The sequence below is a fragment of the Stigmatopora argus genome, chromosome 10, assembly GCF_051989625.1.
Source record: "Stigmatopora argus isolate UIUO_Sarg chromosome 10, RoL_Sarg_1.0, whole genome shotgun sequence".
Classification (NCBI taxonomy): domain Eukaryota; kingdom Metazoa; phylum Chordata; class Actinopteri; order Syngnathiformes; family Syngnathidae; genus Stigmatopora; species Stigmatopora argus.
In genome coordinates this window covers 14,427,320-14,449,826 of record NC_135396.1, presented here as the reverse complement: position 1 = coordinate 14,449,826, position 22,507 = coordinate 14,427,320, and the positions used below count along the sequence as shown (strand labels likewise).

Sequence of the window (22,507 nt, the reverse complement as noted above, 5' to 3'; positions counted from 1 at the left end):
GCACATTAGAATAGAGCATGGGGCTTTGTTTTTTATGCTATCCTAGCAGTAAGTCATGAACAAATCCAAGAATAGCTTTCTCAAATATAGCTTGTTAATGATGCCTTAATATTGGCTGAAAGGTAATTTTTTACTCCATATCCAGGTCTTGATCACTCCTATGGCAACCAATTAAAGTTGTAGTCTGCCTTTGGCCTGAAGTCAACTGTGTTAGGCTCCAGCCCCCTGTGACCCAGACCAGGATTAATGAAACCATTCATTCATTCATTTTCTGAACTGCTTATCCTTACAAAGGTTGCAGGGGGTTCTGGAGCCTATCCCAGCTCACTATGGACACCCTGAATCGATGGCCAGCCAATTGCAGGGCACACGGAGACGGACAACCATTCACGCTCACACTCATACCTCGGGGCAATTTAGAGTGTTCAACCAGTGTTAATACATTCGTTTTGCCCCCATTCACCCCTCTTCAAATTGTTTTATGCCGATCAATAGTGTACTACAACCTTTAAATTGAGAATGGATGAGATTAATACTTCACAGCTTGCTTTATTTTAGTATTCCGAAACAATGACTCCCTACAGCACAGACCGCTGTTTTTAAGGATTCCCCAAGAAGAAATTATGATTATTATCCTGTGCAATTCAAGATTGCTGTGGTCATCATGGGTCAGGGAGGCAGTGCAGGTATTTGACTGATAAAAGTAAGATAAAAAAATTGAGTGTCTGCATCCATTGATTAAGGGCCTGTTGACACGATGACGCTCCAACAGAGTCAACAGAAAACAGCTCATTTCAGGTTTGCGTGCACACGACAACGCTTGCCGTTCGATCAGCGGCACAACTCTGAATGAAAACGGAAGGGGACGCTGGAGTTTTTAAAGCGCCACAGCCGATACACCCAGTTATCAAAGTTATAGTAATCTTGAAGAAAGAGAGTGGTTAGAACAAAATGAATGTGCAGCGTTTGGTGGTCAATCGCCAACAAAATAAAATACAAAACAATAGGACCAAATATCTAAGTATGCAGGGAGGAATAGATGGAGGCACCATTAGCGGCGTAGTTATGGATACGTACGCTCGCTAATAATGACATTTAACATGTGGTGATATCATCGGAAAAAGAGAGTCCCCTGTCTAGCAACCCCTTCAACCGAATCAATCCAGTTTGGAGCCCAGAATCAAAAGCTCATATTTTTGCTTTCCATTTTCACTGTCGCCATGAGAACGTGAGGCTAATCCACACAAAATCGTTGCGGATTGGTGTCGCAGTGTTTCCGTGTAAATGGCTCCATTGTCCTTACAACTGTGGGAATTGAAAAAAAGGAATGCACAACATTGTTAATGGTTAACCATTTTAAACTGTACGGGAGAAAACCAGGGTGTACTCTTAACTGAAAACTTGTATTTCACTGCAGAAAATGTTTCCAATAGCACGATATTCTGCCCCGTTTCAGATTCGAGGTGCCTTAGGCTTACCAATGCATCGTTTTAACAATGGTTGAAGTTTTAAAAAATAAAATAAAAAGGTTTCTTTTGCAAGTGTGGCGGGGACTGTCTTCATGGCTTGGTTGTATTCTACAGTGCATGTGTCTCCAGTATGTTAATGATGCTACTGGAGACCCAGCTCTGTTGGAATAACAACCAGGACCCAGTACATCACGTCCAGGTCCCTCCAGCCAGCCACCCTACTCTTGTGTTCATACATGATCTTTGCCCTGTCTGTATGAGTCTTAAGATGTGTGTCCATTGCTTTGTTATTAATAGACAGTGTACAGAGTGCAACTCTCCATTTGTACTCGATACTGTTTAGTTAGGCCTCGTATTTGTACATTGGACACTCAAACAAGAACAGAAGTAACAAACGTAGTCAATGACAAATAGTCAACGGGATCTGAAAAACCAGAAGGGAACTGAGGCGATGGGCAGATCGCCGCAGCAGAAGGGTTCAAGTCAAAAACAAAGGAATCAAACAAAGTGGATAAGAACATACTGCAGTATAAACAATTGTTTTGGATACCATAATAAAATGTAATATTCGAGTCTGACTGCCTAAGGTCAGTAGCTCCAGGACATCATCACATTCATTTTTTGCCCTGAAGGCTTTACCTTCAACCACTTAGACTGTCTGTTTTGAGGCTACACAGCCTTACTTTTCTTACTGGCAAGTGAAAACCAAGGTTCCCGGTGATTATCCATCTGAAAAATTTAAGTTGGATCACGTGGAAGTCAAGGTGCAACTGCAGTGTATGTCAATCGATAATTCTTTTACTTTTTGTCTATAGTTGTGTTGCACGGGGCGGTCAATCTGTCTTTATTCAAGTACTTTTGAACATACCAAATGCCATTGAGCTTGTTGGCTAATATACATAAATATTCAGAAGAGGTGAAGACTAAATATGTTGTCCTTGAAGGCAACTCGGGGCTAATCTGATCGTGCAAACAACAATTTACATACACTTCTTTTATCGTAAAAGAGGGTGATTTTGAATGCATATGCAGTTTGGGATGCCCTTGTTATTCACGATATTTATTTGATTGAGGTCGAAAATCCAAGCTCGTGGAATGCAGATTTGAAAAAGTCAAATGACTCACACAACAGTGCATTAGGTAAGAAATGTGTTTGTTCCTGCACAAATGTGGCCATATTAGGATATTAATCAGGATGTTATAGATAATAATAGCTCACATGGTAATGGTCCTTCAAAATAAATACTAAATCACACCTCCTTTGTCACTTTATACAGTTGTGAAAACATATTTTCATTAGTGATGAAATATATTCACAGCAGGTTGTGTTTTTTGGGGACAAAAATTACATCTGATATTCAAATCTTCTCTCACAAGGCACAATCTTAATCTTAATGAAATTCTTTGTCGAAATGGATTAGGACTTCTTGAATTATAAGACTCCACATGGGTGAGAAAAAAAATTGAAAGTACAGACACTGATGATAATATGGCTATATTCCTAAATAATATTTCAATTGTGGGCCCGGTTCTGATATCTGAAAAGCTCCAGCGTTTGTATTTAATCACTAAATGCTGCTAGGAAGTGGATTTTACCCCATTTTAGTGCATTTTTTGCCGTTTCGGCATTGACGTTCATCGCTGTCTTTTCCTGGGAAAATCACCCCACGGCCCGGTTGTAATGTCTGAAAAGTTCCAGTATTTGTATTTAATCATTAAATGCTGCTAGGAAGTGGATTTTACCCGTTGAAGGCGCTACGAGAAAATGCACGGACCGCCACTGGTCTTTGGACAATACAGATAAGAGCATTGGTGTCAATTTCAAGGCCCGGGGCCTAATCTTGCCCACCATGTCATTTTTTGTGGCCCATACAAGGAAACCATGTGCTTCAATTTCATTCTTCTCACTAAAGAAAACTAAATTGACTATAATTTTCTTTTTTAATTATAAAAATAAATAAATGAACTTTTTATATGTAAATTAAAAAAAAGAAATTTACATTTTTACTCTGTGTTATTAATTGATTTAAAATCAATAGAATTATACAGTTAAATCTCGTTCCTATGCCACTCTCGCTATTATGCCACTTTTGCTCGGTCCCGACAAAATTCAATACAAAATAAATTTACTATACCACCCCCTAATCTTGCTACAATGTCACTATTTTGTGTGTGTTGTACTTTCAAATTCATTTATTTTTCAAATTTAGCCCGCAATGTCGGCTCAGAAACGCAAGAGAACCGATTTTACACTGCAGGAGAAGAAGGAGATAATCGATGCTTCGAAGAAGGAGTCGAATTAGTCCAAGCTAGCCAGGGAGATAAGCAAGAAATACGGCGCCGAAGTTAAGAGAACCAATCAAATCAATCAAAGCTGGAGGTCCATCAAAGAGCATGAAGCTGACGCAGGCTCCAAGACCCAAAGCTCGATGAGGGGGTGCTCATGTGGCTGAAGTAAGCAAGAGGACAGAGTCTGTCAGCAGCGATCTCATCAAGGCATCCCTGACAGAGAGAACATGGCACCCACCCATCGTTTCCCATGTCTGGTCTTTTTATTTTTTTAAACATCTGCTTGCTCTTCGTCTGACTATGCAAAATAACTTCACAAAGACGAACGATCATGAGTAATAAAATCTCATCTGATTTTCTGAACCGCTTTATCCTCACTAGGGTCGCGGGGGGTGCTGGAGCCCGTCCCAGCTGACTTTGGGCCAGAGGTGGGGGACACCCTGAGTTGGTGGCCAGCCAATCACAGGGCACAAACAACCATTCACGCTCACACTCATACCTAGGGGCAATTTAGAGCGTCCAATCAGCCTACCATGCATGTCTTTGGAATGTGGGAGGAAACCGGAGTACCCAGAGAAAATCCACTCAGGCCCGGGGAGAGCATGCAAACTCCACAAAGGTGGACCAACCTGGATTTGAACCCAAGACTCCCACTGTGAGGCCAACGTGCTAACCACTCATCCGCCAGGCCGCCTGAGTAATAAACATTTTTTTAATACAAACAAAAACAAAAAAACTGCTGGATTCTTTCCTGCTTTGTCACTGGTGGATGTTGTCGTAAATCACTAAATTGTTGAAATATCACAGATTGTTAAAACATAAAGACTGACAGACCATCTGAACACACATGGCAGACTATATTGATATTTTCATTGTATCTGACTTTGTGCAGTATAATCTGTATAGTTTAATACAATGTTACGAGCCCTGCCTTTGAGTGAAAGAGCGAGGGACAGCTTCCAGTACATGGTAGACTGCACATGCACAGGAGAACTGAACCGGAGCATTCACACTGTTCAGTTATAGAGTGAATGTCAAGGCAGTTGGTCATTCTGTTCTGTTCGATTGAAGTAATTTTCGTGCAAAAACTCAACCAGTGCGCAAGAAACTATGAGGCAGTTAAATCAATGTTTAAGAATGTTAGTTATGTTTATGCCCTGAGCATTTTTCTAAACTTAATAAGGCTTTTCTACCAAAGGTTTTAAATAAACAGAAAACTTTTGATCAATCTATTTCCATGTCACACTAAAAGAAATGTAAGTTTTTAAAAAGTGCTGATGCAAGCCTGGTTTAGGAACCGCCCCTACAGATACAGGTAATTCAAAGGGAGGGAGGTGGGGAGGGAGGGATAGGGGATTTGAGAGAGAGGGAGAGAGAAACTTTGATGACAACGCACTCGTAACAGCACATAAATGAACTTAGATTACAATACAGACACTTAAAATACATTTTAATCTTATCTTACTCTAATCTTGTTTTAATTCTTTTTTACTATTCTTGTTCCCCTTTGGCTCTTTTTGCCTCGCTTCCACCTTCACTTTTAGGGTTGTTTGCCTTTATCTCCCCTTCAAAATATTACAAAAATGACGCACACAAATGTCCTCACAATAGGATAACGTACGACCACTTGCCAACTTGTCCAGGTGCTCCTCTCGTATTGGCATGCCGGCACGCAAACACCACCCTCATGTTTTTTGATTTTTTCGTGCTTAATATCGATTGTCATCATATGCCTTTTCCTTGCGCTACCCTTCATTGCACGTGGTTGCTTTGGACCTATCGTTTTTCCCTTAATTCTGCATTGACTAACGCAATAAACATGTAAAAAAAAATGCAACGCTCTCCCCAGTGCTCGTAGATATGTTTACACGAGGGAGATGCGCGTCTCGGCCACCTGGCTGTCTCGTATGCTCGTATCTCAAAATTTGTCTCGTATCTCAAGGCAAATATTTGCTCGGAATTTTACTTGTATCTCAAATTTCTCGTATGTTGGGGCACTCACATGTCAAGTTGTTAGTGTATTAGGCAGACTAACCAATTATGGTAACACTTGCTAAAGTTAAGTTTTCAGGCATTCATACGCGTGTGAAAAATGTCAAATACCTATGCAAATATCCTCCTACTAGTTGTACTCAGTGGGATATTATATTGACATTATACAGAATTTACTTGGCTTCAAGGCACCACTAGTGTGCTCCTCATGTAGACTTGATTAAACTTTTCAGAGTTGCTGTCTCCACAGATCTGCTCCAGATGTCTACATCATTTTTCATTAATTTTAAAATGACATGATAGTAGTTCAGGGAAAAGAGCGAAGGCAACATTTTTCTTTACCTTTACATTTTATTATCCCACTAGTCATACAACATCATAATTTCCTTTCTACACTATTAGACTCCAGGGCTGACTGTTATGTTGTCAAATTTTAACACCTGCTGTACAGTGGCTCCACTTGAATGCGTATTTTAGGCTCAGTTGCCCTCCAGGTGGGCCCAGATTGTGCCTCTTCAAGGACAGAAGTACATACTTCAAAAGATGTGTAGTTTTTCCAACTGGAGGTGGAACACGCACAGTGTTGCAGCATTGAAAACAGTTTGTAAAAGTTCACAAACGTAAATTTATGATAATTACTTCCAACCTTTTTCCATATGTTATCTCTCTGTAGTGTTATTATGCACATATTTTGTTAGCTCAGAAAAACATTCCACCATGAGTGAAGCAGAAGAGGATTTCAGGTAGGAAAAAACAGCTAAATCTGTAGAGCGTGAATAAAACAATCATGTTGAATTTTTATTTGCAAGCAGTAGGTGGGAGCTATAAAACCCTAATGAGAAAGATCTGTTTAGGTGTACTCGGTGGTGCAACTGCCATCCAATATGTCAGAGCTTTCAGTGAAAACAAAAAATGCTGGGGTTAGAAGATTATTTTAAAAACTATAGGGAGATGAGAGAACACCTATAGGAAGAGAAGATGGGATGCGGCAACTTTAATCGAGGGAGAAAAGCAACAAATAACACCATGTATTTGTTTAGCCTTGATTCAGTTCAATATTTCCATTTTGAAGCAAATGGTGTCAAACAAATGTTTGTTTTAAACGATAAGATGATAAATAACTACGATAATGGCAATACCACATTAATATAATCATGTTAGCAGTGGATGATAATATTTTCATCGCATTTTCAATTCAGATAACACCCTTGCTCAAATTTATTCAAAATAAAATGGCATGGGGTGAACAAATATAATCTGGTTTGTTTTATAAAATGATGTCTCTTATCCCATTCGCATTTTGAATGCTGTCATATCAGTATGTACTAATAAGTACATGACCATGTCTTTCATAAAAAAGATAGTCACACAATTCTTCACGTGAAAATAAGGTGCTCTTGTCAATTAATGCGACAAAATAATATAGGTGTATGTGACAAGGAGTCAGAAGCAGATGCATTGATATAATAAATAAATGCATTACGGTTTATTGTAGTTTATTGAGAAACGATTATTAAAGGTCAAAAGACGAGTTGGACATTTCCTTCGGAATATCTTCACGAACATGATGCCCGTACACCGAATGATAGATAATTGTGGCCAGCAGCTGAAATTTCCCCACATTTCCAATCAAACATTACTTAGGAGAATTTACACCAGCATTTCAAGCTATCTGGCTGATGATGCAACCCACACTGATTCTCTCTGGCTCCCGCAGGTCTAACCTCATTACGACAGCACCCTGGCCAATTGATTGAGTGATCAAAGCTAATCACGTTTAATCGTATGTAAAAAAGCACCACTGAGTGCTCTGGCATGAGTGCAACACACTCACACAACCTCCCCTCAACGTATTTGCCCTACTCGCATCCTTCACTGTTTGACCCATACCACTGCACAGACATCCCCCTCCACACACACAAATGACCTTGTCCTTCCTGTTTTGGGGGGGTATTTTGAGTGTGACTGAGTGGTAGATAAGAAGTTACGATAACCTCAACGGGAAAATGTTTTAAAGGGCATCATTGGTGGAATTGTTAAAAGACACGTCATTTGATTGTGGCCTACAAAAATAAAGCATGTGCATCGACATGTTCCTCACTTTTTGTCTTCTACTACAGAAACAAAAGAATATTGCCTCTTTTTAATTTTTCTAAAAACATAAGTATATATACATATTATATATATATATATATTTATATAGTTATGTTTTTTGTTTTTTGTTTATGTATATATATACCGTATTTTCACGGCTATAAGGCGCACTTAAAAGTCTTAAATTTTCTCCAAAATAGACAGGGCGCCTTATAATCCAGTGCACTTTATATATGGACCAATACTAAAATTGTTATCACGATAAAATAAATCAGTCGACAGGGTACTCCATCCTCTACAGCTCTCACAACTACGGCAAGCAGCCCCTGACTCTACTATTTTCCCCGTAGAAAAAGTACTGCACAGTGACTGCTGGGATATATAGTTCTTTTGTCAACTAATTTGGTGCTCGCCGTCATTCCGGCTGGATTTACAAAAAGAACTCCTGCCACTAGATGTTGGCATCATTTAGAGAAAATGAGCTGAAATTGTGTATGTATATATATATATATATATATATATATATATATATATATATGAAATAATATTTACAGTTGTTTTTTTCTGCTTTTGTTTCTCTTTTTCATTAAAATGGCCAAGCATTTTCAAAAATTAAAAGGTTCAAAAAGGAGGATTTGACCAATTTTAATGTCACCAATGTCTTTGAAAGATTCAACTCTCAAAATTTGTGTCAATTCATTTGTGTGAAAACGGGGGAGGTGAACAACTATTAGCTCTCGATTCACTGTATGGGTCCTAGTTGACAAAATAATGGCCAACATAGATGAATTTGACACCGCTGCCTTAAAGCGATATAGGATGAAAACAAGAGGCTCAGTGTGACTAACGCAGCTTTGAAAAGCCAAATTAGATCTGGCAGTCAAAGGCAATATTTTTAACAGGAGGCTCATCTTTCCCGTTTATATTCACCAGATCACGTTGGAAGCAGCTGTGTCTAAAGTTTCTTAGATTTATTTCACTATTTCCCAGTGCTTTGATCAGATTTTGATACCCAGCTGAGATGCCTGCACACTAAAATGTCGTAATAATGCAGTATGATAACAGTTTGGAATAAGTGGAATAGGATTAAATGTGGACTGTTTCTGTGGTGGTAATGAGCAACATCTGAATTGCTGTTGTGGCCCACCCGTTTAATAGAAGATTAATAAAGATTGCAATAATCGTATGTATACATGTGCAACTATGTGTATATGTATATTTATACAGTGGTACCTCGACATACGAGCACCCCGACATACAAGCATTTCGAGATACGAGTAATATTTCGAGCAAATTCTTATCTCTAGATACGAGAAAAATTTTGAGGTACGAGAAAGCCAGGTGGCCAAGACATGAGAGGCTGTTTATCATTGTAGCGCTCTGTCTTTTTTGCCGCATCTCTTTCGTGTATAACAGATATCTACGAGCACTGGGTGGAGCGTTGCATTTTTTCAGTGTTTTTCCCGTCACTCAGCCCGAATGCCGGAGCGATCACTAATACGAGTAGTATATATTACTTCTCGTTGGCTGCTCATAAGAACATCAGGGACACTGGCTCTCTCCCCCGCAACTCCTCGTGTAATATCTCTGGTCGCAACTCCCTCTTTGTAATGTCTCTGCGAGCACTGAGCGGAGCGTTGCATTTTTTCAGTGTTTTTTTTTACCTCTTAGCCTGTTAGCTCCCGTTGGCGGAGCGATCGCTAATTCAAGACTACTTCTCGTTGGCAAGTGGTCGTGCGTTATCCTATTGTGAGGAAATTCGTGTGCTTCATTTTCGGAATATTTTGAAGGGAATACAACAGCAAACAGCCCTTCGATAGTGAACGTGAGGGTGGAGGTGGTGCAAACAGCCAACCCAGCCAGGAGAAGGTATAAAAATGTAAAACAAAATTAGAATTAATTTTAGTGTAAGGTTAGATTAAACTTATTTTTGAGTGTGACTGCATCGTAATCCAAGTTCATTTAAATTTGTTTATGTTATATTACGATTCACCGGTGCAAAAAGTCTCCCCCGCTTGGTGTTTTTTCATAGGGTTGGAACGAATTAATTTGTTTTTAGTTCATTTCAATGGGAAACGTTCGTTCGAGTTACGAGAATATCGACATACGAGCTCAGTGCCGGAACGAATTAAGCTCGTATCTCGAGGTACCACTGTATATATGTATGTATACATATTTTTTTAGCAACACGCTTATTTATTTATTTATTCATTTATTTATTTATTACCTTATTTATTACCTATTTATTCTATAGTCTAAATGTATGTGTGTATTCTCACCCTCTTGCTACTGTGACAGTGAAATTTCCTGAATATGGGATGAATAAAGTTATCTAATCTAATAATGCAAAAATTCTAGAACTAAAACTGAGACTTAAAAAAAAAACATCAGTTCCAATAGTGGCACATTTTTCCCCCCTTTCGTTGTGCATTTTTTGGATAGTGCGACTTATACTCAGGTGCAACATCATTTTTCTCCTCTCATTGTGCATTTTTGGTCTAGTGAGACTTGTACTCAGGTGAGACTTAATATCCAAAAAAATACTGTGAGTATCAAGTTTTGGTTTTGCTCTTTTGAGACCCTATTTGCACAATCCTCATTCAAATATAAGTGTTATTGTTGGGAAGGCATTTGAAATGAATAAGTTTAAGAGAAGCTTGTTTGTTTATGCATTGATTCCATCCCAGTTGTTTTAATTAACAAATTACAAAAAATATGTGAAGGCAGACCAATACATTTGTTACTTCAGTGATGTTATACATGTGTTGGGCATTTCCTTGCCTAAAAAAGGCTGCAGGTGAATCGCCACACATTAGATTTTTGCAGTGGAATGTCCACAAGAGCAAATCTAATCCTCCTTAGCATTTTTGTTTGGGTGCCTCCAGCATGCCACTGTTTGAATGTTGCTCGGAGTTTTTTTGCAGCTCGTTAACTAGCTTGCAACATAAACATGGCAAAGCCAGAGAACTTCAGCTCAGGGCACTAACATGTAGGCTCCAATGTTTACTTGAAATGAGCAGCCAAACAGAAATAAAGGCATATGTTTTTCTCCTTCCACAGGATGCTCTGCTGCAGCTGGCAGCCGTTGTCGATGTGCGCTCGCTGCGAGTGGCCCTTCGAGATGGCGTACAGACACTTTTGCCTCATGCGGTATGAACACACACATACACACTCTTTTACAGTAATCTCTAAATGCTCAAATTAATGTCCATGCCTTTATAGGAAAATAGATTCCGTATCCCATCGCAATGAGCCACTACAGATATATATATATATATATATATATATATATATATATATATATATATATATATATATATATATATATATATATATATATATATATATGAGTGGTTAGCGCGTTGGCCTCACAGTGGGAGTTCTGGGTTCAAATCCAGGTCGGTCCACCTGTGTGGAGTTTGCATGTTCTCCCCGTGCCTGCGTGGGTTTTCTCTGGGTACTCCAGTTTCCTCCCACATCCCAAAGACATGCATGGTAGGCTGATTGGGCACTCTAAATTGCCCCTTGGTATGAGTGTGAGCGTGAATGGTTGTTTGTGCCCTGCGATTGGCTGGCCACCAATTCAGGGTGTCCCCCGCCTCTGGCCCGCAGCCAGCTGGGATAGACTCCAGCACCCCCACAACCCTTAGGGTAAAGCGGTTCAGAAAATGAGATGAGATATATAAGTACCAAATTTTCCGCACTATAAGGCGCACCGCATTATAAGGCGCACCGTCAATGAACGACATATTTTAAAACGTTTTCCATATATAAGGCACACCGCATTATAAGGCGCTACAGTAGAGGCTGGGGTTACGCTAATTAGCCTCCATTAGACGGTGCTTCATTAAAGGGAATGTTAACAAAACAGTCAGATAGGTCAGCCAAACTTTATTAATAGATTACAAATCAGCTTTCTGACAACTCTATTCACTCGCAACATGAATAAACAACTGTTTTATTGCTTTCTCCTAGGTAAAGTATTAGTATTTTCGTGACACAGCAATAGCATAATAACTCATGTTGAACAGCTGGGCAAATGTGGCATCCTACACGTCCATACTCCGTCTCATCAAAGTCGTCATTTATCTAGTCAGCACTTCCCACCTGTCATCCACTGCTCCCACGCAGTCTAGCTTTGAATGCTCCGTTGGCATCCAGCGGCTGGAGTTCTTTTGTTAATCCACCCGGAATGACGGCCAGCACAGAATTAGTGTGCTAAATCGAGCTCAACCGAAATGAAACCCCGTTATATATATCCCAGCATGCACCGCGCACTACCTCTACCTGGGAAATGGAGTCGGCGGCTGCTTGCCGAAGTTGTAAGACCTGTTGCGGCTCAATATTAATCCATATATATATATATATATATATATATATAAATATAAATATATATATATATATATATATATATATATATATATATATATATAAATATATATATATATATATATATATATATATATGGGGGAAATGGAGTCGGGGTCTACTTACCGTAGTTGCGGCTCAATATTGATCCATATATAAGGCGCACCGGATTATGAGGCGCACGGTCATCTTTTGAAAACATTTAAGGCTTTTAGGTGCTCCTTATAGTGCGGAAAATACGGAATATATATATATATATATATATATATATATATATATATATATATATTCCGTATTTTCCGCACTGTAAGGAGCACCTAAAAGCCTTCAATTTTATATATATACTATATATATGTATATATACTACATATATCAGATATGCAGTACATGAAAAAAACTACAAACCTAATAAATGCATCATTCTAGGAATGTGTATGTGTTTACACACTGGAAGGAAATTCGAGGCTGATGTCCGATGACCCGCCGCATGAGCTGCCACAGGAGGGCAAGATCAGGTGTGTGTTGTTTTCTTTATGCGTATATCATGTGTGCGTGTTTTTGCTTTGAGTGGAGGACTGCTGTGTGCTGATTTGCAGTAGCTTTGTCAAGAGTGACGGTACCCTGAGAGGCATGGCAATAAGGGAAGGAAGAGGGGTGATTATGAGCTCAACGACGTCTTACCCATCACCCATGACAACTATGCATGAATTCTCCTCTATTCCTTCTCAGCTAGCAATCACCAGTGTTGAAACTAACGCAATTACATGTTTTGCATTACATAAAGAAGGAAACTATTTTGCTTTAACTTCGAATGTAACGCCTTACATTTTTCTATCTATCATCTATAATGGCGCTATAGTTCATGTATAAGCGTTACCCACTTTACCAAAGGAAATGTCGTTATCTGTACTTATGAATGCAGCTGAGACAGACTGTCAGCAAACACAATTGCCTTTTATTCACATGAACTCCGCCAGCGTTCTCACATTGTCTCCAATCCTCATGGGTCCCAATCTATCAGCCTGCGGGCAATATTCAAGAGCACATCTGCAATTGCGCGTAAGACTATCTGTCATTTACAGACGTCTCTGGTGCTTTCTCCTTTCCGTGGTTTTCTCAGTTGGAACTGTTTTTGAACAACCCTCTAGAGTCCACATGGCTCGTGTCACTATAACATGAGTAAAGCACGTCATGGATTAGGTCATTGATTGGCTAACATAGGGCAATATGTCAGGGTAAGCCAATCAGAGACAGTTTGAGAGTAGTGTGGATCTTACTAGTATGGCATACTAGCAAACAAACAAACCCCGTGTACGCACACACAAAACTGTTTCAACAAAAGCACGCTGCAATGGCAAATGAGGACCACACTGAGAGTACTTTTCAGGGTGCGCATTACATGGGGTGCTGGAGCCTATCCCAGCCAACTTTGGCACCAGGCACACTGATTTCGTGGCCAGCCAAATAATATTTCATTCAGGTTTTTTTTAAAGTAAAGTAACATAGTTACTTTCAATTAACTAGTAACGGAATTGCATTTCTTTTCAGAGAAGTAATGAAATCTATAATCCTTTACTTTTCAAAGTAACTTGAACAATACTGACAATCATACTCGAAGACATTTCCCATTTCAGACTTTGCAGCCAAAGATTTCCAATGGACTTCTTACTCATTGCATTAAGTAGATGTCTGTGCTTCCAAGGCTCTGCCCAGGTGGCATGGATAAACTTGCTCATATGCATAAGAATGATATTAACGCAAGAGCTACCTGGTGGGGTAGTGGTTCACTCGCCTGACTTCAGTGCAGGCAGACATGGGCTCGATTTTCGCTGGTGGCGAATGGTCGTCTGTCTCTCTGTGTGCCCTACACCGACTGGCGACCAGTCTAGGGTGTAGTCTGCCTTTTTCCCAGAGTCAGCTGGGATAGGCTTCAGCACCCCCACAACCCTTACGAGGATGTGTGGTATGGAAGTTGAATGGAATAAATGATATAAACGCTGGCTCACTCATCTTTTGGTGCGAGCCCGTAAGGAGGACAACCTTCTTCCATCCTCACTGTTGTTTGTATTTTCTTTTGTTGTATACTTTATTCCATTATTTATTATTGATATTATTGTTTTCTCTGTTGCGTGGATATTTTGTGGTGTCTTCTTCGGTTCACTTGAGAATTAAAGAACCTGTAAATAGAAAAAGTCGACTACGACTTTTTTCTCCTCACTCACAATTAATATTTCATATTGACAATATGCGCAATTGCCAAATGATTTATCCATCTACACAAAGAAAACATAATCTACAAAACCTACCTGTGGATATTGATTCAGTAAGTAAGTCACGTAATTCATTTTTCTTCCTGCTCCCATGTTGGCGACACGAGCTAAACTGAATGGTAATGGCTACGAGCTTTCAGAGTTGACCTTGAATTTGAATAATGATAATGTCAAGCCCTCTGACAAAAAAAACATAGTAGGAACATGCTACCCAAATAAAACACCCAGTTAGCTATGATAAAGCTTTGACTATAAGTCATCTTACTCAGGAATATTTCACAAAACCAATCATATATTCATTCATTTTCTGAACTTCAGAGGATACGCGCTACGGAAAATAAATAAATAAACAATTACATTAGGTATGTTGTATGGTGTACCAAATATTATTATATGGCGAACATCGTTTTAGGAACAGTAGCTAAAATGTCCATTTGATTAGGAGTATAGAATGCATATGATCAATGTGACTTGTTTTATCAAATAATTTGTGGATGATAAAACCATATGGGAAAAATGATTTGACAACTGATAAGAAAAAATGTACATAGCAGAGTAGTGTGCAGGACATGCAAAAATGTAAGGGAAAGAGACTTCAGTTATTTGGTTGGTAAGGACGGGTTTGGTCTGGACTCCCAACCGAGGGCCAACCATGAAGTGCTCGCTTGAATCTCTGTGCTACTATCATAGCCACCCATAAGCGTGCAAAACCCTAACATTTCATCATTGATGAAACAGTTTTTTGTCAGAGAAGAACCCATCTTACACATACTACTTAGATGTCCGTACAGGCATGATCCTGCAAGGACATATACATCAGGAAAATGCACATGAACGCACTAATGATTTAGCCAGCCATTGTTTAAAAGACACACATATTTTTTGTACAAGAATGGATTTTAGATGTGATCTTTGCCAAATCTAAAAGAAAACCATGCAGGCCTGGGAGTACATGCAGAATTCAAACAATATTTTTCTCAATAATACTTTCTTCCCCTTACAAAACATATAATAATTATTTGTTTTTAATGGGCCCTGTAGAATTTGAGTGTGTTTTAAGGGAGAATAAAAATAAGAGAAATATGAAACCGAGGCAAGGTGGCCAGGCGACTAAGTGGGTAGGGCATCAGCCTCACAGCTCTGGGTCTGAGGTCCTGGGTGCAAATCCAGGGCGGTCCACCTGTGTTGAATTTACATGTTCTTCCCGGGCCTGCGTAGGTTTCTTCTGGGTACTCCGGTTTCCTCCCACATTCCAAAAACATCCATGGTAGGCTGATTGGACACTCTAGGTATGGGTGTGAGTGTGCATGGTTGTCCATCTCCTTGTCCCCTGCGATCGGCTGGTGTCCTCCGCCTCTGGCCCGGAGACAGCTGGGATAGGCTCCAGCACCCCCATGACCCTAATGAGGATAAAGCAGATCAGAAAATGAATGAATGAATGAAACGAGGCATAGAGCCAAAATATATACAAAATATGATAAGAAGCAACGAGCCGCATTCATTTTTGCCGGGAGCGCCATGTTTTGCCACCCCTGGTCTAGACAATTGCAAAATTCGATGGCTCTGACCATGTCGTAATAAATCCAAAACAAAGCTGGAATGAGCTCACTGTCTTCTTCGGCACGCCGTCTTTTTCGCCGGCGTTCTTCTTTGAATTGTGTGGGTGGTCCCTGTCCTCCTCTGCTTGCGAGTTTCAGCATGAATTTTGACATTTTTATGAACATTTTTAGATTTTGGATACTTGGAAATTAGAAACCACTAGGGAGTGGAATCGTTCTGCTTGGAGAGCCCTCACCACTAATTCCCTAGGGAAGAAAACTCTGGGGCGCACAAACTGGCCCCCAAACATTTATTTAACTCAGATGACAATGGAAACCTCATTTGCATAGAAGGATCAGACTAAATTCAAGGAGTCAAAATGACTGGCCTAGGCTTCAGACTAGAGTCAACCATTACAATCCCTGTTCATTGAATGTATGTATTAACTCAGCATTAAAGACATGACAACATGATTAAGATAATTCATTTAATACAATAACTCCAACATAATGGCATCTACTTTAACTTATATCTTAAAATTGTGTCATCAGCGCAACTCTTGCAATTGCTATAGTTCAGGGGTGGCCTCAAGAGCCCCTATCCAGTCTGTTTTTTATGTCTCCCTCCACCAACACACCTGAATCAAATCATCGGGATCAATATGAAGCTTCTGGACAGCTCGTTGATGAGTTGATGATTTGATTCAGGTGTGGTAGAGGAGGGAGATATGGAAAACAGCCTGGATAGGGGCTCTCGAGGACAGCACTTGGCCACCCCTGCAATAGTTATTTGTACATGTCATGTTAAAAATATGAATTGCTGATGTATATGTTTTGCAGTAATCTAATACATTTTCTACATGGAAAAGTTTCTTCAGTGAAAAAGTCTTATAATGCACTTTAATATTTTTCTGGGGTTAAAATTGAGAATGTCAACGTATTTTAACGAGTGCACCAGAAATAGTTAAACTCAGACAAGGCCTTTTTCACAGCTTGCGGTCCCCGTTAATCAAGTCACCTCCTGATTCAAACAGCGTGTCAAGGCTGTTTTATCTTGCTCTCTAACAAGAACTATCGCTTGCCAGGCACTTTGGACAGTGCAGTTGTCACAGCAATCTTAACTTCATAACAATGGAATCTAATGTCGATTAGCATGTGAAGATCATACAACATTAATCTCCTTGAATATTTGACATCCAGAATTTGAACAAACATACGAGTCGTACGGTGTTTGTAAGGTTTTTTGGGGGTTTGTAAGGGGAATCATAATCATTTATAAGGGCAGTTATCGGCAGAGGTTGTCGTACGGTGTTTGTAAGGTTTTTTGGGGGTTTGTAAGGGGAATCATAATCATTTATAAGGGCAGTTATCGGCAGAGGTTGACAGGTATGATGATGTCAAGTGTTCATCAAGGCTTTCTTAAAGTAAACTCATTTTTAATGTGTACATTCTATTGCATTATTCAATTATTCATGGTCACGCTATATAGTGATTTACTGGTCTACTTTTCAAAACTGCCCTTCAACAATGACTTCCAAAAGATATCAATTATATTGACAGTGTTTCTGAAGCCATAAAAATGTTTCTCTGAGCTGGAACATCTGTTTTGTGCTAAATAACAGCAATCTGCGCATAATATAATTCTCAAAACTAAATGTATTCATTAATTTTCTCCCACTTATTAACCCACTCTGAGAGCTTTATGTGTTTCACTCATGCTGTGCCATTATGCCTAATGACGCTCACAACGTACATTCAATATCGTTAGTGCAACCTTGATGTGGTTAATTAGAAAATGATGAAGTCATCACTCCCACATATACTCATTAGGTGCATTTGTACTCATCTTATGGTACAATATGTATACAAAAGCTGTATCACAAATGGTATCTTTACAAACACTAAACACTTAAATTCCACTCATTCTGTATTTATGTCACTGGCTTTGCTAAAGTGACAGTTCAATTTATACAATCTGTGATCAAATCATGTACCTTTCACTGTGTAATTACACAGCAAAGGGTACATTTTACATTCAGTAGCAAACTAAATTACAGTGGCGTTCCTTGTGACCCACAATGGGAGTTACTTTATTTGCCTTTTGCTCTCCCGTGTGTGAATTTACTCAAAGACTGTACATTAAAGCCGCTTCAAAAATGGGCAACACATAAAGGTCAATTCCCTTTGCCACCATTGTAAGCCCTGACAATAATGCTTTTTGACTCAAACACACCATTTTTAGTGAGCTGAATGAATGCTTGCTCAATAGACGAGGGCACCGTTCCCATTTGCTTCCAATGCTTGAGCATTCAGACTCTGAACATGTGGTTGATTTGATTGGATTTATTTAATAACAGCATATATTAATGAACATATTTATATTCATGTTAATGAACATATATATGTAAATATGTAAGATTGTAGCCGAGAGCTCATTTCCATCTTTAGTCCCTTGTGTAGGTTGAAAATAAACGATGGCGCACAAGACACACACACACACTTAGCACAGTTTGAGACAGCGCTGTGATCGCAATTTTGTTCGTCTAACAGCCAGACTTTAAGATGATTGGCGAAGAGGTTCAGAGACGGGAGTTCACGTATGTTAATTGGTATTGAGTTCCAGGTATGTGCGGCACGGATAGAGAAGGTGCTTTGGCTGAAAGCACTCTTTTTGAAGGGAACTACACAGTCACCTCTAGAGCCAGCCAGCCATTGTTGATGTGTTGGAAGTTTTTTTTGTACAAAATCTTGCAGTGGAGGAGGACCATTTTGTTGGAAGGTTTTGTAAACTAAGGTGGCATCTATATATTTAACAGTATTTTCCCAGTTCAGGCGTTTGTGTTTTTTTAATATCTGAAAGTAGAGGTGTATTTTTGGCTTTCTGTCCAATACTTTCAGAGCTTGCTAATAAATGGTTTTAATTGGTTTTAGTGTTATTTGCAGCCTGATGACCAACTTGTTAGGCAGTAAGTTGTGGAAATTAGAAAGCACTAGGGAGAAGAATCGTTTTGCTTGGAGAGCCCTCACCTCTAATTCCCTTGGCAAGAAAACTCTGGGGCGCCAAAACTGGCCCCCAAACATTTATTTAAGTTGTTCCTGTGCTAGCCCGGAGACATAGTCTCCCCAGTGTGTCCGAGGTCGGCTTCCTCCTGGTGGGATATAGAGAGGTGTCCAGGGGGCATCCTGATCAAACGTCCGTCGGCGAAACGTCTTTAGGCGAATCATCCGGTCACGACATCATCATTGCTCGCTATGGGCACACAAGCAGGTGCATGTCAATGTTCCCTCTAATTTTTCGTTGGTCTGAGCAGAAAGTCAACCTCCCTGAGCGCACCGAGTACCAGTGTGAGCGACATCATCGGTACTCGGATGATTCGCCTAAAGACGTTTCGCCGACGGACATTTGACAGACGGGCAGGTCGCCGAATGAACGTTCGGCGGAACGTCCATTCGGCGACCTGTCCGTCTGTCAAACGTCCGTCGGCGAAACGTCTTTAGGCGAATCATCCGGTCACGACATCATCATTGCTCGCTATGGGCACACAAGCAGGTGCATGTCAATGTTCCCTCTAATTTTTCATGTAAAACACGAAAAACATAAGTGGACAGAGCTACTGCCACTGGCTGCCGCTTAAACGGCGCCATCATTGGGAAAGGGGTTAAAAAAAAAATAAAAAATAAATCCGATTTTTTTTTTTACTGCGCGCCATATGATTGCTGCTGCGCAGAGAAGACGAGAGTAGTGCGCAATTGCGCACGTGCGCAGCTTAGAGGGAACACTGATTGGGAGGCCAGCAGATTGTAGGGAGACTGTCACTCAAGATGCAACGTTGCCGCGACAATTTCAAAATAAAATAATGGAACAGGAAATTTACGTAGTGGATGGATTCTTAACTTGGATCTTGTTTAGATAGAACCCACAAGTGTACCACGAATGATTAGATCAAGGAAAACTGTTTTTTTCTTTTCCTTTTTTAAGAACAGGTTTTGCCAAAAATGCCAATGGAGAAAACTCGATCTGATAAACCTTTGTCCCATGTTCCTACTTTGATCTCAAGCCCAAATCTATTACAATACTTTTGGAGGGCAGTGTATATCCAGTTGGACGGATATACATCTTCATCAAATGGATGTCATTTCACAATACATAATTTGTCTGATCAGGTGTTTTCTTTTCTTTGACTTGTCCTCTTATGCAGGCACATGGACTTTAAATTTGCTCTAGTTGTCCTTGTTGATCTTTAGCTTTCTGTTTTTCTACCCTCTCCTGTGGGTTAACAGCATGTGTCCAACCTAAATTAAACGAGTTGTCTTCTCCCCAGGAGTATTCTCGACCAACTGACCCGATGTCAATGTGCTGGCTTTCCCCCATCGGAACTGCCAGAAAAATACAAAATCTGTCTTGCAGCCCCACTAAAGGCACACCAAAGAGGTATGTGTAGACATTTTGCGCCTAACTCATTTATTAAACTCAATATACTCTACTGTATTCCAAATTACTAAAGTAAAATGTATAGATTTTCTGATCCGATGGGTTTTACAAATGTTTTACCAAATAAGCTAAAAAATATTGTAAATTAAAAGTTTAGCTATTTATCTGCAAAGTTCTGGCTATTCTAATATTTATATCCGCAGTGTGTATTTAATTTGTTGCGGTTGTGTGTACGCCCATGCATGTGACACGTTTTGTTTGGGTTTTGGTGGTTGCGTGTGTTTCCTTGTGTGTCCTGTCCGCGTGATTGTATATGCGTTTCACCTGCTGTGTCTTTTCTGGCTCTCCTTCCCTTGTATGACCCAGGTGTTTGTTATTGTTATCAACCTGTCTCTGTAAAACCTGTGTTTGTGTGCATCAGCGTGCAAGTACTTTCTGCGTTTGGTTATGTCACAGGCGGCCCGGTGGAGCGAGTGGTTAGCACATCGGCCTCACAGCTCTGGGGTCCTGGGTTCAAATCCAGGTCATGTCCCACCTGTGTGGAGTTTGCATGTTTTTCCCGTGCCTGCGTGGGTTTCCTCTGGGTACTCCGGTTTCCTCCCACATTCCAAAAACATGCATGGTAGGCTGATTGGACACTCTAAATTGCCCCTAAGTATGGGTGTGAGTGTGCATGGCTGTCTGTCTCCTTGTGCCCTGCAATCGGCTGGCCACCGATTCAGGGTGTCCCCCGCCTCTGGCCCAGAGTCAGCTGGGATAGGCACCAGCACCCCCCGCGACCCTAGTGAGGATAAAGCGGTTCAGAAAATGAGATGAGATGAGGTTATATCACCTTCTTGTCTGTTGAGTTTGTTTCTTGTTCAATTTTCCCAGTTTTACATTTGTAAGGTTTTTGTTGTTGTTTTTTCATTAAAACCTTGAGTTTGTGCACCAGCAGTCCCTTTTTGGTGCCTACTTCCTGCGCCTTAGGTCACACTCTGCTCCGCAGCCAAGGAAATTCATAACAGCATGCTGAACATCTATAATTACTTATTATTATTACTAGGAAGTAAAAGAAATTATTGAACAGTGTACAAAAGCAAAAAAAAACGAGAGCATAATGCAAGTTAACCACTTGTAATAAAAAGTATATGCTCTCCTTGTCTTAGCCTAAAATAAACAAAATTTTTGTGCTATCCAAAATGCACAGGGTGTATTCCCTTTTACATGCGAAACCTTAAAATATTAATTGAAAGAATGAATTGATAGATGAAGACTTGTTTACCCGTGAGGATAAGATGTACAGAAAATGGATAGATGGACATGTTTAGTCAACACATATTGTTATTAACTAGGCATTCATATGTGGAGAAAGTTCAACTCATCAATGTTCTTATTTTAACAATGTTCTGATCCTTTCTATATGATTATAATAACAAGTGTTTTGCAAGGACGTTTATTGTGTCCTTGTTGAATTCATGTTCTATTCACGCATTTCTATTAGGAACAGTCACAAAGAAAACAAATTGGATTTAAAAAAAAAAAAAGAAAGCTTAAGAGTAAAGCAAGGACAAAGACGGGAAATGAAAAGGGTGATTAAAGAAGTGAATTTAGATCTGTGCCTCCAGCAATATTTTGCTTCGGTCGCCTTCTTTCAATGCTTCCTTTTATCACGTCTTGCTTTTTTTTCAGCTGTTGTTATTCCTATCTTGGACCAGGGGCGGACCAAGGCCATTGCTGTCTTACTGGTTAGTCCTTTCTTACTTTTGCAAACCCATCTATCCGGTCAAAAAGCACTACTATATTTATCACATACATGAAATTGAGTTTTTCTTTGCCTATATGAATGGGTTTGTGTTGCAGATGCGCTGTAGTCTGCTCTCTGATCAAGATGAAGTGCATCTTAGCATGCTGGAAAAACATGTAGGTTTCCCCTCAATAACATTGCACATACTGCACTGAAGCAAGTCTTAACATTGTACGTACTGAAGAAACCCACGAAGCGGTTTTCCATCTCATCACAAAGTTAATTTGGCTCACATCGATGTTTGGTTGACCTTTTGTTATTGGTGTCTT

The 22,507-nt window shown here is 39.8% G+C and overlaps 1 protein-coding gene across 2 annotated transcripts in view; it reads left to right on the top strand.

The window, feature by feature from the left end:
- Positions 1-22,507, top strand: part of pde2a (phosphodiesterase 2A) — a 192,906-nt gene that overhangs the window by 140,001 nt on the left and 30,398 nt on the right. For both annotated transcript variants that reach the window (XM_077612068.1, XM_077612069.1), the window contains exons 3-7: positions 10,905-10,994; positions 12,639-12,727; positions 20,343-20,452; positions 22,124-22,179; positions 22,295-22,354. In XM_077612068.1, coding sequence (XP_077468194.1) covers positions 10,905-10,994; positions 12,639-12,727; positions 20,343-20,452; positions 22,124-22,179; positions 22,295-22,354 — 405 coding nt within the window. The remainder of the gene's footprint in view (positions 1-10,904; positions 10,995-12,638; positions 12,728-20,342; positions 20,453-22,123; positions 22,180-22,294; positions 22,355-22,507) is intronic.